Raw genomic sequence first — 13381 nt, 5'->3', positions numbered from 1 at the left:
TTTTTTTTTTGCGGTACGTGGGCCTCTCACTGTTGTGGCCTCTCCCGCTGCAGAGCACAGGCTCCGGACGCGCAGGCTCAGCGGCCATGGCCCACGGGCCCAGCCGCTCCGCGGCACGCGGGATCCTCCCGAACCGGGCCACGAACCCATGCCCCCCGCATCGGCAGGCGGACTCCCAACCACTGCACCACCAGGGAAGCCCTGGATCACCTTTTTAATGTCCTACACCAAAGATACAAATGTCCTGATAAATGAAATGAATTGCTTAAAATACTGGACTGTTATTTCTCAGAGCTAAAGTTGAAAATTACAAGTCATCTTTTTTCATTTTCACCTCTTAACAAACTGTTTCCTTTTATACAGGCAACATTTTTTTCTTTTTTTTTTTTTTTGGTGAGTGACTGTATTTCCTTGAAAATATCTGTGTTGAGTTGTCACCAAACTATAATACATATGTTTTATTGGTTGAAATATATGCCTCAGAGACCAATAACATAAAATCACATTGAGCTTGAAATGGAATCTATTAAATGAACTTTTGCTGTACCATAATATGTTCTTCTTATCCTCAAAACTGAAGAAACTTATATAGGTTGTCAGATTTTTTTTCCCAAGGAGTAATTTGTATAATTAACTTATGATTTAGTGCCAGAAAGCAATCATTTATAAAACATACCCTTGAGTCCTTAAACAGTTAAGAAAGCTCACTACAGTACACTATATACTATATACACTATATACTTCCCAAGAGTAGCCTAAGTACCTGGAGCATCTGATGAGCTGTATAAGACTGTTTAAGCTCAAACCATATCCATATGCTAACATATTCATATTATAATATGAAATAGCTTGGTATCATTCAGGAAAGTGTGTCCATTCTTAAAGAATTCATTAAGCATCATCTGACCTCTCCATAAAATCTATCTCCCAAAGTGGCATATTTAGGCTCTGTTTTTCCACTGAAAGATATTCACTGTGAAATTTCATGTGTAAGCAGTAAATTATCAGGACTACACAGTGGACCAATTTTAGAAATTGCTAATCAAAGCCTATAAATTTCCCATTTGGGTGTGAGTTTGTGGTGGTGAGATCTAATAAGGGCTGTTGATAGACATTCACTGTCCCAATTTCTTGCTTCATTAGAGCGTGTAACTGAAGTGAAGACTGACATCTTCGTCACCAGTTTCGGACCCGTTTCAGACCATGATATGGTAAGTGACTGCATTTTTGGTTTTCCTGGGGTATTTTCTAAATTTAACTTTTGAAAGAAAAAATATAGATTAGGTATTTAGGAAGCAGCTCGCAATGCCTTGGCTATATCTTCGTGTCTCTCTGTGTGCATAATATGTAATATGTAATACATATAATATTTATGTAGTAGAAAATACCCATTTACTTTCCAGACCAGGCCTATTTATGGTTACCAACCACTGCAGTCTTCTTTTGTTCCATCCCTGAAATTATTCCTTTGCCTTGGTTTATGTTCTGCGAGACAAGTACTGTGAATTACCTTATATTTTAGTTAGGAGGACATACTGATTGAAGAATGCTAGGTTTCTGGATAGCCAGTGCTATTATAAAACAGCCAGAAACACTGCAATTGCTGAATTATTTTTGGTTAAAAAGGAGAAATGTGTTTAAAAGCTGAGTGAATATTTGACCAGAATTAGACAGAGAATGAAATAGCACCTGTGGGAAAGGTTCAGCTTCATTGCAAAAGGCAATCGTTAAATTATTACCAAGAGTGAGAATAAAATGAATACATACCTGTTCTCTCTTTTCCCAACCCAAATGAACTAACATGAATTTCTCTTCTATCTGATGGGAGTTGGTAAATCCGTAGAGCTCTGCAGATATTGTATAATATTTCTGAACTCATAACAGCCAAGCTCCTGTATAAGCAAAAAATCATAAAGAGGCCATGAAGATTCATCGTTATGGATATTTTGAAGATATATTAATTAAATACTATTTTTGAAATGCCTTTTTGTTGATACCACCTTAACATTAAAGTCTTCTGATTTCATAGTAGCTCAGATGATTCAGAATAAAAGTTACAGAAAATATCAATTTAGACCAGCATTTCCCAAAGTGTGGAAATTCACAGGGCACCCAGCTTGGCAGGATTAAAGCTCTGACCAGTCCTGAGGTAAGGTAAACTGTTTAACTGCATTTAATCTAGTGTGTTCCAATCATATTTGTCTAAAACCCTTTTCTTCAAGTGATACTTGTTGACATTCTGTGAGTCATACATTGGGAAATGCTGGCTTAGGATAATTACTTTATACCTAAGAGAGGTTATGAAATTTACCAACTGTACAAATTAGAGTCAGTGGAGCATATGAGAGACAGCAGAGTGCTAGGTAAGAATACAGATCTCTGAACCAGAATGCCTGGGTTTATAATTCCAGCTCCTCCATTTATAAGGGTGTATCCTTGGGGAAGTTGCTTAATATGTCTCTGCCTCAGTTTCTTCATGTGTAAAATGGGAGTAATAATAATAATACTTCATGGGGTTATCACAAGTATTAAACAAATTAATACATGAAAAGCACTTAAAAATCATTGGCATATCATGAGCACTCAACAAATGTCAGCCATTATTACTATGTAAGAAATAGAAATATAAAAGTTAGCCATAATTGTGGATTTATTCCTCTGGCAATCCATTTTGTCATTGTGGTCAGACCACTTTATTGAAATACTGTGTGATACAATTATTTTTGCTAAATTGATTGCGGTCTGCGGACCTATTGTGGTTCTCCCATATTGGAACTCAGTCTTCCAACCACCCTATTCTCTCATGCTACTTTTCTAATCAAGAACATTTAATAGATCCTAGTCAAGTTTAAGGTCAAATTTAAACTCCTCTGCCTGTATCCCATACAATCCATACACGATTTACCACTAGACCTCACTTGTTCCCAATATTTACTATTTAGTCATTCACGTTAGTACTACTTTCTGTGAGGCATAACACTGGGGGTTAGCAGGACTGGCTCTAGGATTCAGGCTGGCTGAATCCAAATTCATCACTAACAGCAGCATGACCTTGGGCAAATCAGTTAAGGCTGTAAGGCTCAAAGTCTCTAAAGTGAGTATATTATTATAATTACCTATCCTTGTAAGACTGTTAGGAATTTTAAATGAGATATGTAAATAATGGTCTATTGATGGTGCTCAATAAATAGTAGCTATTATTATTTTGTCTCTGAACCCTTTATCAAGCCATGCACTCTTTGTGGAAATTTCCTCTATTCTCCACCCATCTAAATTCTGTATTTCCACAAAAGCCCTAATCAGGACCCAAATGCATGATGAAAACTTTTTTTTTTAATTAATCCAATACCAAGTTAACTTTTCCTTTCTGCATTATAATCACATTTACTGACTGTGAAGTACAATTTAGCTTTTGCACACTGCTTTGTGAAGTTATTTATCTTACATAAATATCTTATTTTCCTAAAGTGACGCCAAAAAACATAAAGGCACTCTTGTTTTGCATCCCTCACAGTAACAGTGCATTGCTGTTTTACAGTAAGTGTTGAATTTCTACTTATTTGGTGAAAGGCTGAGGAGTCTATATTAGCTTTAAAAAATTAAGGTCTTCTGAAACTCAGTAAATAACACCCTCTTTCTTACCTGAATCTTGAGCCTTTTGAGAAATAAGGCTGCAGTGTAAGGGATATGGAAAATGAGAATATCATCTTTATTACTAATAATGATGGTACTGCAAAAGGTGGCTTATATCTGCAGACAAGTGAGTTTCCAGAGAGTAAACACCAGTCAGATTAACCCACCCTATCAGCAGGCAGAGCTGGCTTCCCTCTGCGAGGGTGTAGACTGTGTAAAGCTTCTAGCATAGAGGAACACAGCTGCATTTGTGAGTCTAATGGACAGCCAGCATCCAAAATGCAGAAGACAAGAGGAAGAGGCTGAGATAGGCAAGATTGATTTCTCCTTCCAAATTCTCCTGTCGAATTAAATTATTCCTCCTCTCTCCCCTCCCCAAATAGAAGAGTGTGAGATAAAGGAGAACTTTCAGAAGTTTTACACTGGGGAAGCTCTCTTCTCATAGATGGAAACACTAAGAGAGAGGATGAAGCATTACAAAGAGCACATACTGATAATGATATTACTCCTAATAATAATAATAAATAACTTTTCTCTATCTCTGGCACCTAGCATGATGTCTCACAAAGAGTAGATGCTCAATATAAGTTGTTAGGGACAGTGCCCAAATAAAGCCATATGCAATTAAAAAGTTTTCTCTTAAAAATATTTGGTATACCTTTGAGTTATTGGTTCAGATTAAGTATGACCTTAGGAACCAATGATGTCTTTTGTCTTAGACAAAAGATGCACTCTAGGATTTTGGATACACCATTAACCCCAAGATTATCATGAATCACTTTTTATTTATGGCCTTTGATCAAATATCAGGTAGGAAGAAGGGAACGGAGTCTAAACCAGAGATACCGTTTTGCCTAAAACTCTTGAACAAGACAATATCTGAATTCTATCAAGGGATCACATTAGCCATAGGCCTGCAACTGGTTTCCTAAGTGACAAGCAGAAACTGTACCTTACCACTTTGAGATTAATCATTTAAACTACATTACTGGGGAATTATCCGTAAGAAAGAGCAGTATGATTTAGAGGCTATCAAAATTAAAAGGCAGAATGACAAAGCTATTTTTCAAGACATGAAATGTAGTTTTTAAACTGAGTGCTGATAAAATATCTAATTAATAATAATAACCATAACAACATTGAACACTATTGAATGCTACAATATGTTAGGCACTGTGCTAAGGGTTTTATAGATCATATTTCTTCTAATCCTCCTGCCAACATTTTAGCTAAGTGTTATTACTACCCACGTTTTCCAGAGGAGAAAAGTGACCCAGCTAGGTAGCAGCTTGAACTCAGCCTGTCCGTCCTTAGAGACTCCACAGCTCCCAAGGCATCTGACTTCATCTGGAACAGAAAACAAAATTAGGACAACTCCTTAACTTTATTTTAAAAACCATTAATTGGCAATCAAACCTCACATTCCCAGGGCACTAGGTTCTGACAGAAATATCCAGGCAGCACAATCATACAGCCCTGTTTTCCATAGCGCTTAAAATGTATTAAATCAAAGCACACACAGACGGTAATAAACGGTGCAAGCGGGAACGCTACAGTACAATGTTTATTTAGGAATATAATGGATGTTTTGTCCCAGTCTTCAGAAAAAGGCTCATATTCTCTAGGCTCCTACTCTATTGAACAGGGTAACTTGGAGAGAATTTTCACTCAAGTGGTGTGGGCTAGAACACTGAACACTGAACAAAGCGTTCACCAGAGCTTCTTATTTGTTCAGGCACTTTTCTGTGGAGTCTTCTGTTTTGCCTTCTTTTTTTTGTTTGGCTTAGTTATGACCACTTTCTCACTGTCTTCAGGTTTTCTGTCCTACCACCCTTCCAAAGAAACAGCACTTTTTCCATTCCCAGCTACCTAGAAATCTAATATAAATTTGTGTTGATTTAGAAAAAGAGAGAGAGACAATAACTTTTCATGTTTACTGAGAACTTCTGTGTTCTAGACTAGGGGTCCCCAACCCCCAGGCCACGGGCCACTACCAGTCTGCGGCCTGTTAGGAACCAAGCCGCACAGGTGAGCAGCAGGCAAGCGAGCGGAGCTTCATCTGCCGCTGCACATCGCTCCCATTCCCGCCTGAACCATCACTCACATTACCTCCTGAACCATCCCGCTCTGCCCACCGCCCCGGTCCATGGAAACATTGTCTTCCACGAAACCGGCCCCTGGGTGCCAAAAAGGTTGGAGACCGCTGCTCTAGATATTCTTGTAAGCTGTTCACTTGTGTTGACACTTCTCACAACAGCAAAGTGAAATAAGTATTTCCATGATCCCCACTTTATAAATTGGCAACTAGGGCATTAGAGAAAATAAGAAAATGACCTTTATCTTGCAGAGGGACGATTCAGTTCTAGTTAGCAGACTTAGAATTTACATTTGTAACCATTATGCTCTGGCTCTACCCTCTCCTTCTTGTTCCAACTTCCTAAAGAAGGGGCTCTGGCCCAGCTTGGTCTAATGAATTTCGACCATGGGGAGAGGTCACACTATACAAGTAGCTGCTGGGAGCTGCATGCTGCTACCATGGCAATATTGCAGGGACCATTCTCAGAATATGGGAGACCAAATACACTCCTTTTTAGGCAAGAGGTGATCATGATCAACTGCTTTATATCAGTTTTCATTTCCACTTCTAACAGAGGAAATCATGGAAATGAAAGCTAATCCAGTTAATTTTGCCCCTTGTACTTGTGTGTGTGTGTGTGCACATGCATGCTTGTGTAACTAGGTATTCGAAAAGAGAGTATCTTAAATGAATTTGGGGATTTCATTGTCCACCATTATCACAGGTAAATAAAGCTAGCTGTAAATATGATAAACTTGTAAACCTTAGGACCTTGGCAAGTTTTGACATCATTTTTTGGAATCTTTGCCTTTGGGATATATCTTATCAAACACTTGATGATAAATATAGTTTAAGTTTATTTTATATGTAACATTTATTTTATATTCAAAACTCTCCTTGGAGCAAGCAACAAGTGAACAAATGTTTCAGATTCATGGGAATATGGTCAGTTTAGACATCCTTGGAACCTTGGTTTATGAGAGACTGTTGCCTCCATCGCTGACCAGGCTGAAGTTGTTCAGTTGCATAAACTATAGAGCTCTGATTCCTGAGCAATAGAGATAGCATCATTATCATAGCCCTAACTCAGAAGCTTGTCTATTGTCCAGAGAAGAGAACATGCACAGCCCAGAGTAAACCCATATGCTCTGCTTCCCTAGCAAGCACTGCTACTCTGGATCTTTTCCTGATATAATCCACAGGCACTCCCCTCATTTCTCTCCTCAAGAAAAATACTATTCTAAACCCAGTTTACTCCTCCACAAGTTTTTCCTATAGCTTCCAAGTCCAAACAGTTTCTCTCTCTGTCGAATTTAACAGATGCTTAATAAATGTTTCTAAGTAAATTCCTATGCCAGGTATCCCAGTGCCTCTCATCTGACACTTCCAGACAGAGAAAACAAACAAAGTAACTTCTCCTGCCTGCAAAGATAGACTGGTGTCCTGTTACACTTTTTTTTTTTTTTTTTTCTATCTCAATCGCACTTACCACTATGCCTGGTACATTATAGACTAACCAATAATAATTCTTAGTTACCTGATCAGTAAGGGCTCAGCAATGTCAAATGTGTGCTTTGAAAATCTTCATTCAGTCTTTACCCAAACTTGCATTAACCCTGGGAAAGAGACAGGTAGTAAAATTCATGCACAAAAAGCCAGACACTATTGTGCATGTGCTAAAGACGATATGTATAAAAGATTTTAAAAAACAGCTTTCTGATGCATCAGGGTTTAGGGGATTAAGAAAACAGAGCATGATGTTTTCAAGTTAGTCTTCCTTCCAGTTTGGAGCATTCTAAGATTAATGGAGAATGTGGTAATCTTTATTTCAAACCATTGACTTCTAATTTTAGTGTCAGTGTAGCAAGTCCTGCAAAGAAGATGGATATTATTACCCCTTTCAATTTTAGGAGCTGGTAAATCACATTGCTTGTTTTCAGATTAGCAGATGTTTGTCTCTGGGTATTGCCATGAGGAATGCTGTGCTTATTCAAATAAATAGATTCCCTGGCTGTGAATGATGATGAGCTTCACACATTTCTCCTGTGTCTCATACACACACATATATATACTCACAAGCACACACTCACACACACCCGCATATTCTGCATTCTTTTCTTTTTTTCTTGGAAAGTATGCAAATTACCAGTGAAACAATTTCTTATTTTCATAATCTTCTTCACTGTGTAGAACTGAAAATCTATATACATTATTTGTGGAAAAAGGATGTTCACTTAGCCAAAAAGAAGATGGGATTATCACATTCACATTAGCACGATGGATGTCTTGGGACTGGGTGTGGAGTTTTCAGAAACCGTGAGAGGGCCCCCAAAATGCTTTATTTTTATAACTAGAATTGCCTAACTTAAACATTTTCCTGTATGTAATAATCTGTAACATGACTTTTGTTTTCACTTGCAATATATTCTATCTTTTCGAGTACTGATGTGGTGCAGGTGGTGGTGGGAATAGGGTGCTAGTTTCCTTTCACATGTCTGAGGAGATACTCAACAGAAGTTTTCTCACCAAAAAGTAATTCAGGCATTTAGATATTTTTCAAGTGATTATGTCAACCAACGATTCACCTGATACCAATATGTACAGGCCACCACAAGTTTACTTCTAGGAACATCATCTAGGTCATATTTTGCTTCTAAAGTTGCAAAAATTATACATCGTCTGTGTAAGCCATTTGCATTGCAAAATACAGCACAGTGAACTCTTTGCCGTTTTCCAAAATTACCCAGGAATATACAATAGATGTATTCTTCCGTCAAAGCTGGAAGGATGAAAGGTTAAAATTTAAAGGACCCATGACGGTACTCCGGTTAAATAACCTAATGGCAAGTAAAATCTGGACTCCAGATACCTTTTTCCACAATGGGAAGAAATCAGTGGCACACAACATGACCATGCCCAACAAGCTCCTACGGATCACAGAGGATGGGACCTTGTTGTACACCATGAGGTAAGGATGACTGTGCTTCCGTTCGTGAATTTTTCTAGACCTTCTCTTCCATGTGTAGGCAATCAGCAAGCTGATGGGCCATTGTAGAGCATCTGGTTTCCTGTTTTCCCTGTTTTTCAACTTTAATAATTATTCTACTATGAAAACTAAACTGGCTGAAATATTATGCAAGTATTAAAGTGTTAAGTAAAATGATTAGACAAAATGAAAAAAAATGTTTACAATGTATAAGTAATGCAATATATATATATATCCCCAATATGTTCTAATTCAATAGAGGAACTTCTCCCTACTATTAACCTCGTGGATTCCTGCATTCCAGTAAGGTGTAGATTAAATTTCTAGAAGCTATCTCATGGTATATATCTAAAAATGTTTCTATTTAAAAAGGAGAAAAAAAACAGAAAATAGAAAAAGTTCAAAATTTTTATATATAAATTCATGTGGAAGTATACATTTTGAAGAAGTATATTAATTCACAATGATGTTAATTAGACTGAGAATATAAATATTCTTAATTTTGCTTAAATTGAAGACTACATATATATTTTTGCTCCATAAACATTTCCCCCATTTTGAGATTACTGTAAGCCCAGAATCTGGATACCAATCATTCATTTATGGATGAATGAAAGAAACATGAATTGAATAAAGGTTTGACTATTTTTAGAAAAAAAGTTGTTTAAAAACATTCCTATTTTATGAGAAATTAAGAATTATCCAGGACTTGCGACTTCCCTGGTGGTCCAGTGGTAGAGAATCCGCCTTCCAATGCAGGGGACATGGGTTCAATCCCTCGTCGGAGAACTAACATCGCACATGCTGCGGGGCCACTAAACCAGTGCGCCACAACTACTGAGCTCGCGCACCTCAGCTAGAGAGCCTGTGTGTTGCAAACTACAAAGCCCACACACTGCAACTAGAGAGAAGCCCATGAACCGCAGCAAAAGATCCCACATGCCACAACGAAGATCCCACGTACCACAACTAAGACCTGACACAGCCAAAATATAAAATAAATACATAAATAAATAAAATATTTTAAAAAATTATCTAGGACTCATTCTGAAGAGATGCAGTTTTTTCATATCCAGATGACTTGTTGGAATGTTGTTTTTATAGATCTGGCCAGCACTTGGTAATTTAGACCATCCAATTATTCCTTTGGTATGAAAAGGTAATAAAGGCAACCCCTAGACTTGGTGGATTGTGTTTCGAGTGGGAGTGGAGTGTTATTTTGACTTTGGAGAAAGCTGCCAGAATTCCTAGCTTTTTATACCCAAATGAAAGAAAAACTGCTTTAAGAGCCACTTTAGATAGATGTTGGACTCAACTAGTAAAAGTGTAATAGGACTGAAAGAATGAAAAATCCAGAAAAGAGAGAAAGTAGAGGATCAGTGGACAGATATGTTGAGAACTTTCCAGATCATCTAAGCAGGATCTATTTATATTTGAAATTGGAAATATTATCCCCTTGTAAAATATCCTACACTCGTTTTTGAGCCTAAATCTAGTATCCTTTCCTGCCAGCTGCTAATTATCTAAGGAGGGATTTGTGTATACTGAACAGTTTATCAGTTAATAGTTCCTGATATATGTAATATTCTTCATCAGTAACTAACCTATATCCCCCCTCTCCTAAATTTCTCATCACCTTTGCTAATGTGTTACCACTTCCCTGAATAGTTTGCCTTAAGTATATGAGTTTAATCATTAATTTACACATTTAATATTTACTTTAATTAATATTGTAATCACTTCCTGATTTTACTTGTTATAAAGCCATCTTGCCACATTAGAGTTACTTAATAATATGGGTAAATATATTTTCTGAAAATTATGTGAGGAATTTGGGTGTAAATTTTCCATAGTTCCACCAAATGAGATCAAATATGTTTCAGTGAATTCCTTTCTTGACTACCCTTTTTAAAACATAAATAGAATTCACATTCACATTCCCATAACATAGGGACTAAAAAGAAGCTCAGCAGAGTACTGGCTTCAATTAGGCAGTAGATTTGTAGGTAAAACTAAATGGTTGGAATATAGTGAAATCACTTATAAAGGAGACTTTAAGTGAATGTCAGCTTCACAGAACCTGAGGACAGTTCCTCCCTCACCTATTCCTTTATTGTCTTATGCATTTGGTGCTATATTAGGGAAGGAGGTGGGGAGAGATGCACTTAGGAATGGAGAAATTTGCCTCTCTTCCTTGTTATCCATGTCTTCTCAACCAAGGATGAATCAGTATTATTGCAAGTATTTATTTGCTTACATCCCATTTTATTCTCCAAGGATTTGCTTTGGTAGGTGGATTAGTTGATGATGCCTATTTTGGAAAACTTTGGTAATGCTTGCCCATCATACAAAATCAAGTGTCACCTATTTTCTCAAAACAGACAAAAAAATGGATAGAATCCAGTCATTGTTGTAAATAATTCTTTATATTTTTTATTTTATTTTTTAAAATTTATTTATTTATTTTTGGCTGCATTGGGTCTTCGTTGCTGCGCACAGGCTTTCTCTAGTCGCGGTGAGCAGGGGCTACTCTTCGTTGTGGTGCTCAGGCTTCTCATTGTGGTGGCTTGTCTTTGTTGTGGAGCATGGGCTCTAGGCGCGTGGGCTTCAGTAGTTGTGGCCCATGGGCTCCGTAGTTGTGGCTCGTGGGCTCTAGAGCGCAGGCTCAGTAGTTGTGGTGCACAGGCTTAGTTGCTCCGCGGCATGTGGGATCTTCCCGGACCAGGGCTCAAACCTATGTCCCCTGCATTGGCAGGGGGATTCTTAACCACTGCACCACCAGGGAAGTCCAATAATTCTTTTTAGATCGTTTGATTATTAACAGCTCGGTATAGCATTGCCATTTGTGTTTGTCTCTCCTGCTTTCTTAATATATTTGCTATAGTTAATAACATCCCACTTGTATTTATCAGAAAGTATCTAATCTATAGGACTTCTGTTTGTATCCCATATTTCCCTTAATCGATAAGGCTGACAGTGAGAGCTGAATGTCCAATGCATTTGGAGGATTTCCCTATGGATGCCCATGCCTGCCCACTAAAATTTGGGAGCTGTGAGTAAATTTATTTTATTTTTATTTTTATGAGAGGCATGTCTTTAAGCAAGAAACCTCCAGTTAGTTATGAATGTTCAAGAGACAGATAAAGAACATCAAGAATATTTAAACAGTGATTTACTGCAAGTGCTTTCTATGAGTAATAATCTTTGACTTCACTTTTTAATGTTTTTTCAGGAAGGGGTTATTCCCTATCAGTTGAACTAGAAGGAAGGGATTTAACTATTTAGTGGAAAAATTCTATTTTTGTTCAAGTAGTATTCATAAAAAACCAAATGGAGTTTGGATGCTTATACCTCATAGATAATATCTTCTTTCCAATAAATGGAGATCACTGTGTTTATTTTATATCATTACTGACACTGGTTTGTTCTTAAGAATAATTTGACTTGTTTATCAAATGGAAATATTGGTAGGTGGCAAAGGACAATAGTTAGGTTCTCTTAATAATGAAGCCTACACCCAAAGATGATGCTAGAAAAGAATTTACTCTAATTATAGTCTTAAAACAGTTCTAGATATGTTTGGATATCTCATGAAGTTCATGTATATATTAATGCTTTTGAAGCTATCTTAGATAAATCACCTTTATGATAACTTTCAGGGTTTCTGCTACTTGAAAATATGCAGGCATACACGTTAGAGGAGCCCAGAGAACAGTGGTTAGCAGAGTTAGGTTGTCTTGTCTTCCTCTACTTTTCTGTTTTTGATTAGTGTGCATGCATAAAGTGAGGAGGAATAATGTATTCCTGGTTTCCTGCAGGGGAGTTACGGTATAAGGACTGAGTCAACCTCTTGACTAACCTAACCAGCTTTCTGTTCTCACTAGACAGGCAATCTGAGCAACTATTTTGGTGAAGGTATGATTCACAGAAGAAAAATAGTGGTAGTGTAGGAAGACAGCAAGCAAAGAAAATAGCAAAGGGCCTTTGGGTTCCTAGCAGCGCTAGTCATGGGAAGACAACTTTCTCTATTTATAAGTCTCATTCTATACTGAAACCCAAGGGTAGACTACCTCAAAAACTGTCAGCTAAACAGGCCTTTGGTGATAACTCCCTCCTCTCCATTTTTTTTCCCAATTTAATGTATGTTCTATACCATGAACTATTATTTTTTTTCTGATTACCGGTTCCATTTTTAACAATAATATTATGTATTATGTGTTACTTGTATGCCAGGCAGTGTACTAAATATTTGTATATGCATCAGCTCATCTAATCCACAAAATAATCTTATAGTTAGGGATATCATACATCATAGTTTGCCTGAAACAGTACTGATTCATGCCTAAATCCTGGTATAACTAATAGTACCTACTTTTGGCTTCAAAACTATCTTGTTTTAGACAATTAATTTTACGTTTAGTATATTAGTTAGCTCACTCACTTTTAAGCAGTGAGTATAGCTTGGAAAAGAGGAGTTTATATTTTTATACAAGATATATGAAGGTAAGTGACTGTTGGTTAATTGCTGGTTAGTTCAGCATCTTAACAAGGAAGCTGTCTTAAGACGTCCTTAGAAATTCTTCCTGATGACAGGATGGTTGTTGCAACTCCAGCCATTGCCTCTGCTTTCAAGATGAAGAGGAATAGTGGGAAAAGAAGAAAAGAGTAGTGCCTGTGTCAAAAAA

The 13381-nt window shown here is 37.3% G+C and overlaps 1 protein-coding gene across 2 annotated transcripts in view; it reads left to right on the top strand.

The window, feature by feature from the left end:
• The window catches only part of GABRA1 (gamma-aminobutyric acid type A receptor subunit alpha1), a 60894-nt gene that overhangs the window by 18506 nt on the left and 29007 nt on the right, over positions 1 to 13381 (top strand). For both annotated transcript variants that reach the window (XM_007464394.1, XM_007464395.1), the window contains 3 exons: positions 1144 to 1211; positions 8458 to 8678; positions 11666 to 11748. In XM_007464394.1, coding sequence (XP_007464456.1) covers positions 1144 to 1211; positions 8458 to 8678; positions 11666 to 11748 — 372 coding nt within the window. The remainder of the gene's footprint in view (positions 1 to 1143; positions 1212 to 8457; positions 8679 to 11665; positions 11749 to 13381) is intronic.

This window comes from Lipotes vexillifer, unplaced genomic scaffold (genome assembly GCF_000442215.2).
Source record: "Lipotes vexillifer unplaced genomic scaffold, Lipotes_vexillifer_v1.1 scaffold95, whole genome shotgun sequence".
Classification (NCBI taxonomy): Eukaryota; Metazoa; Chordata; class Mammalia; order Artiodactyla; family Lipotidae; genus Lipotes; species Lipotes vexillifer.
Note: the sequence above shows the minus strand (reverse complement) of the source record. Positions and strands in the feature narration are given on the sequence as shown.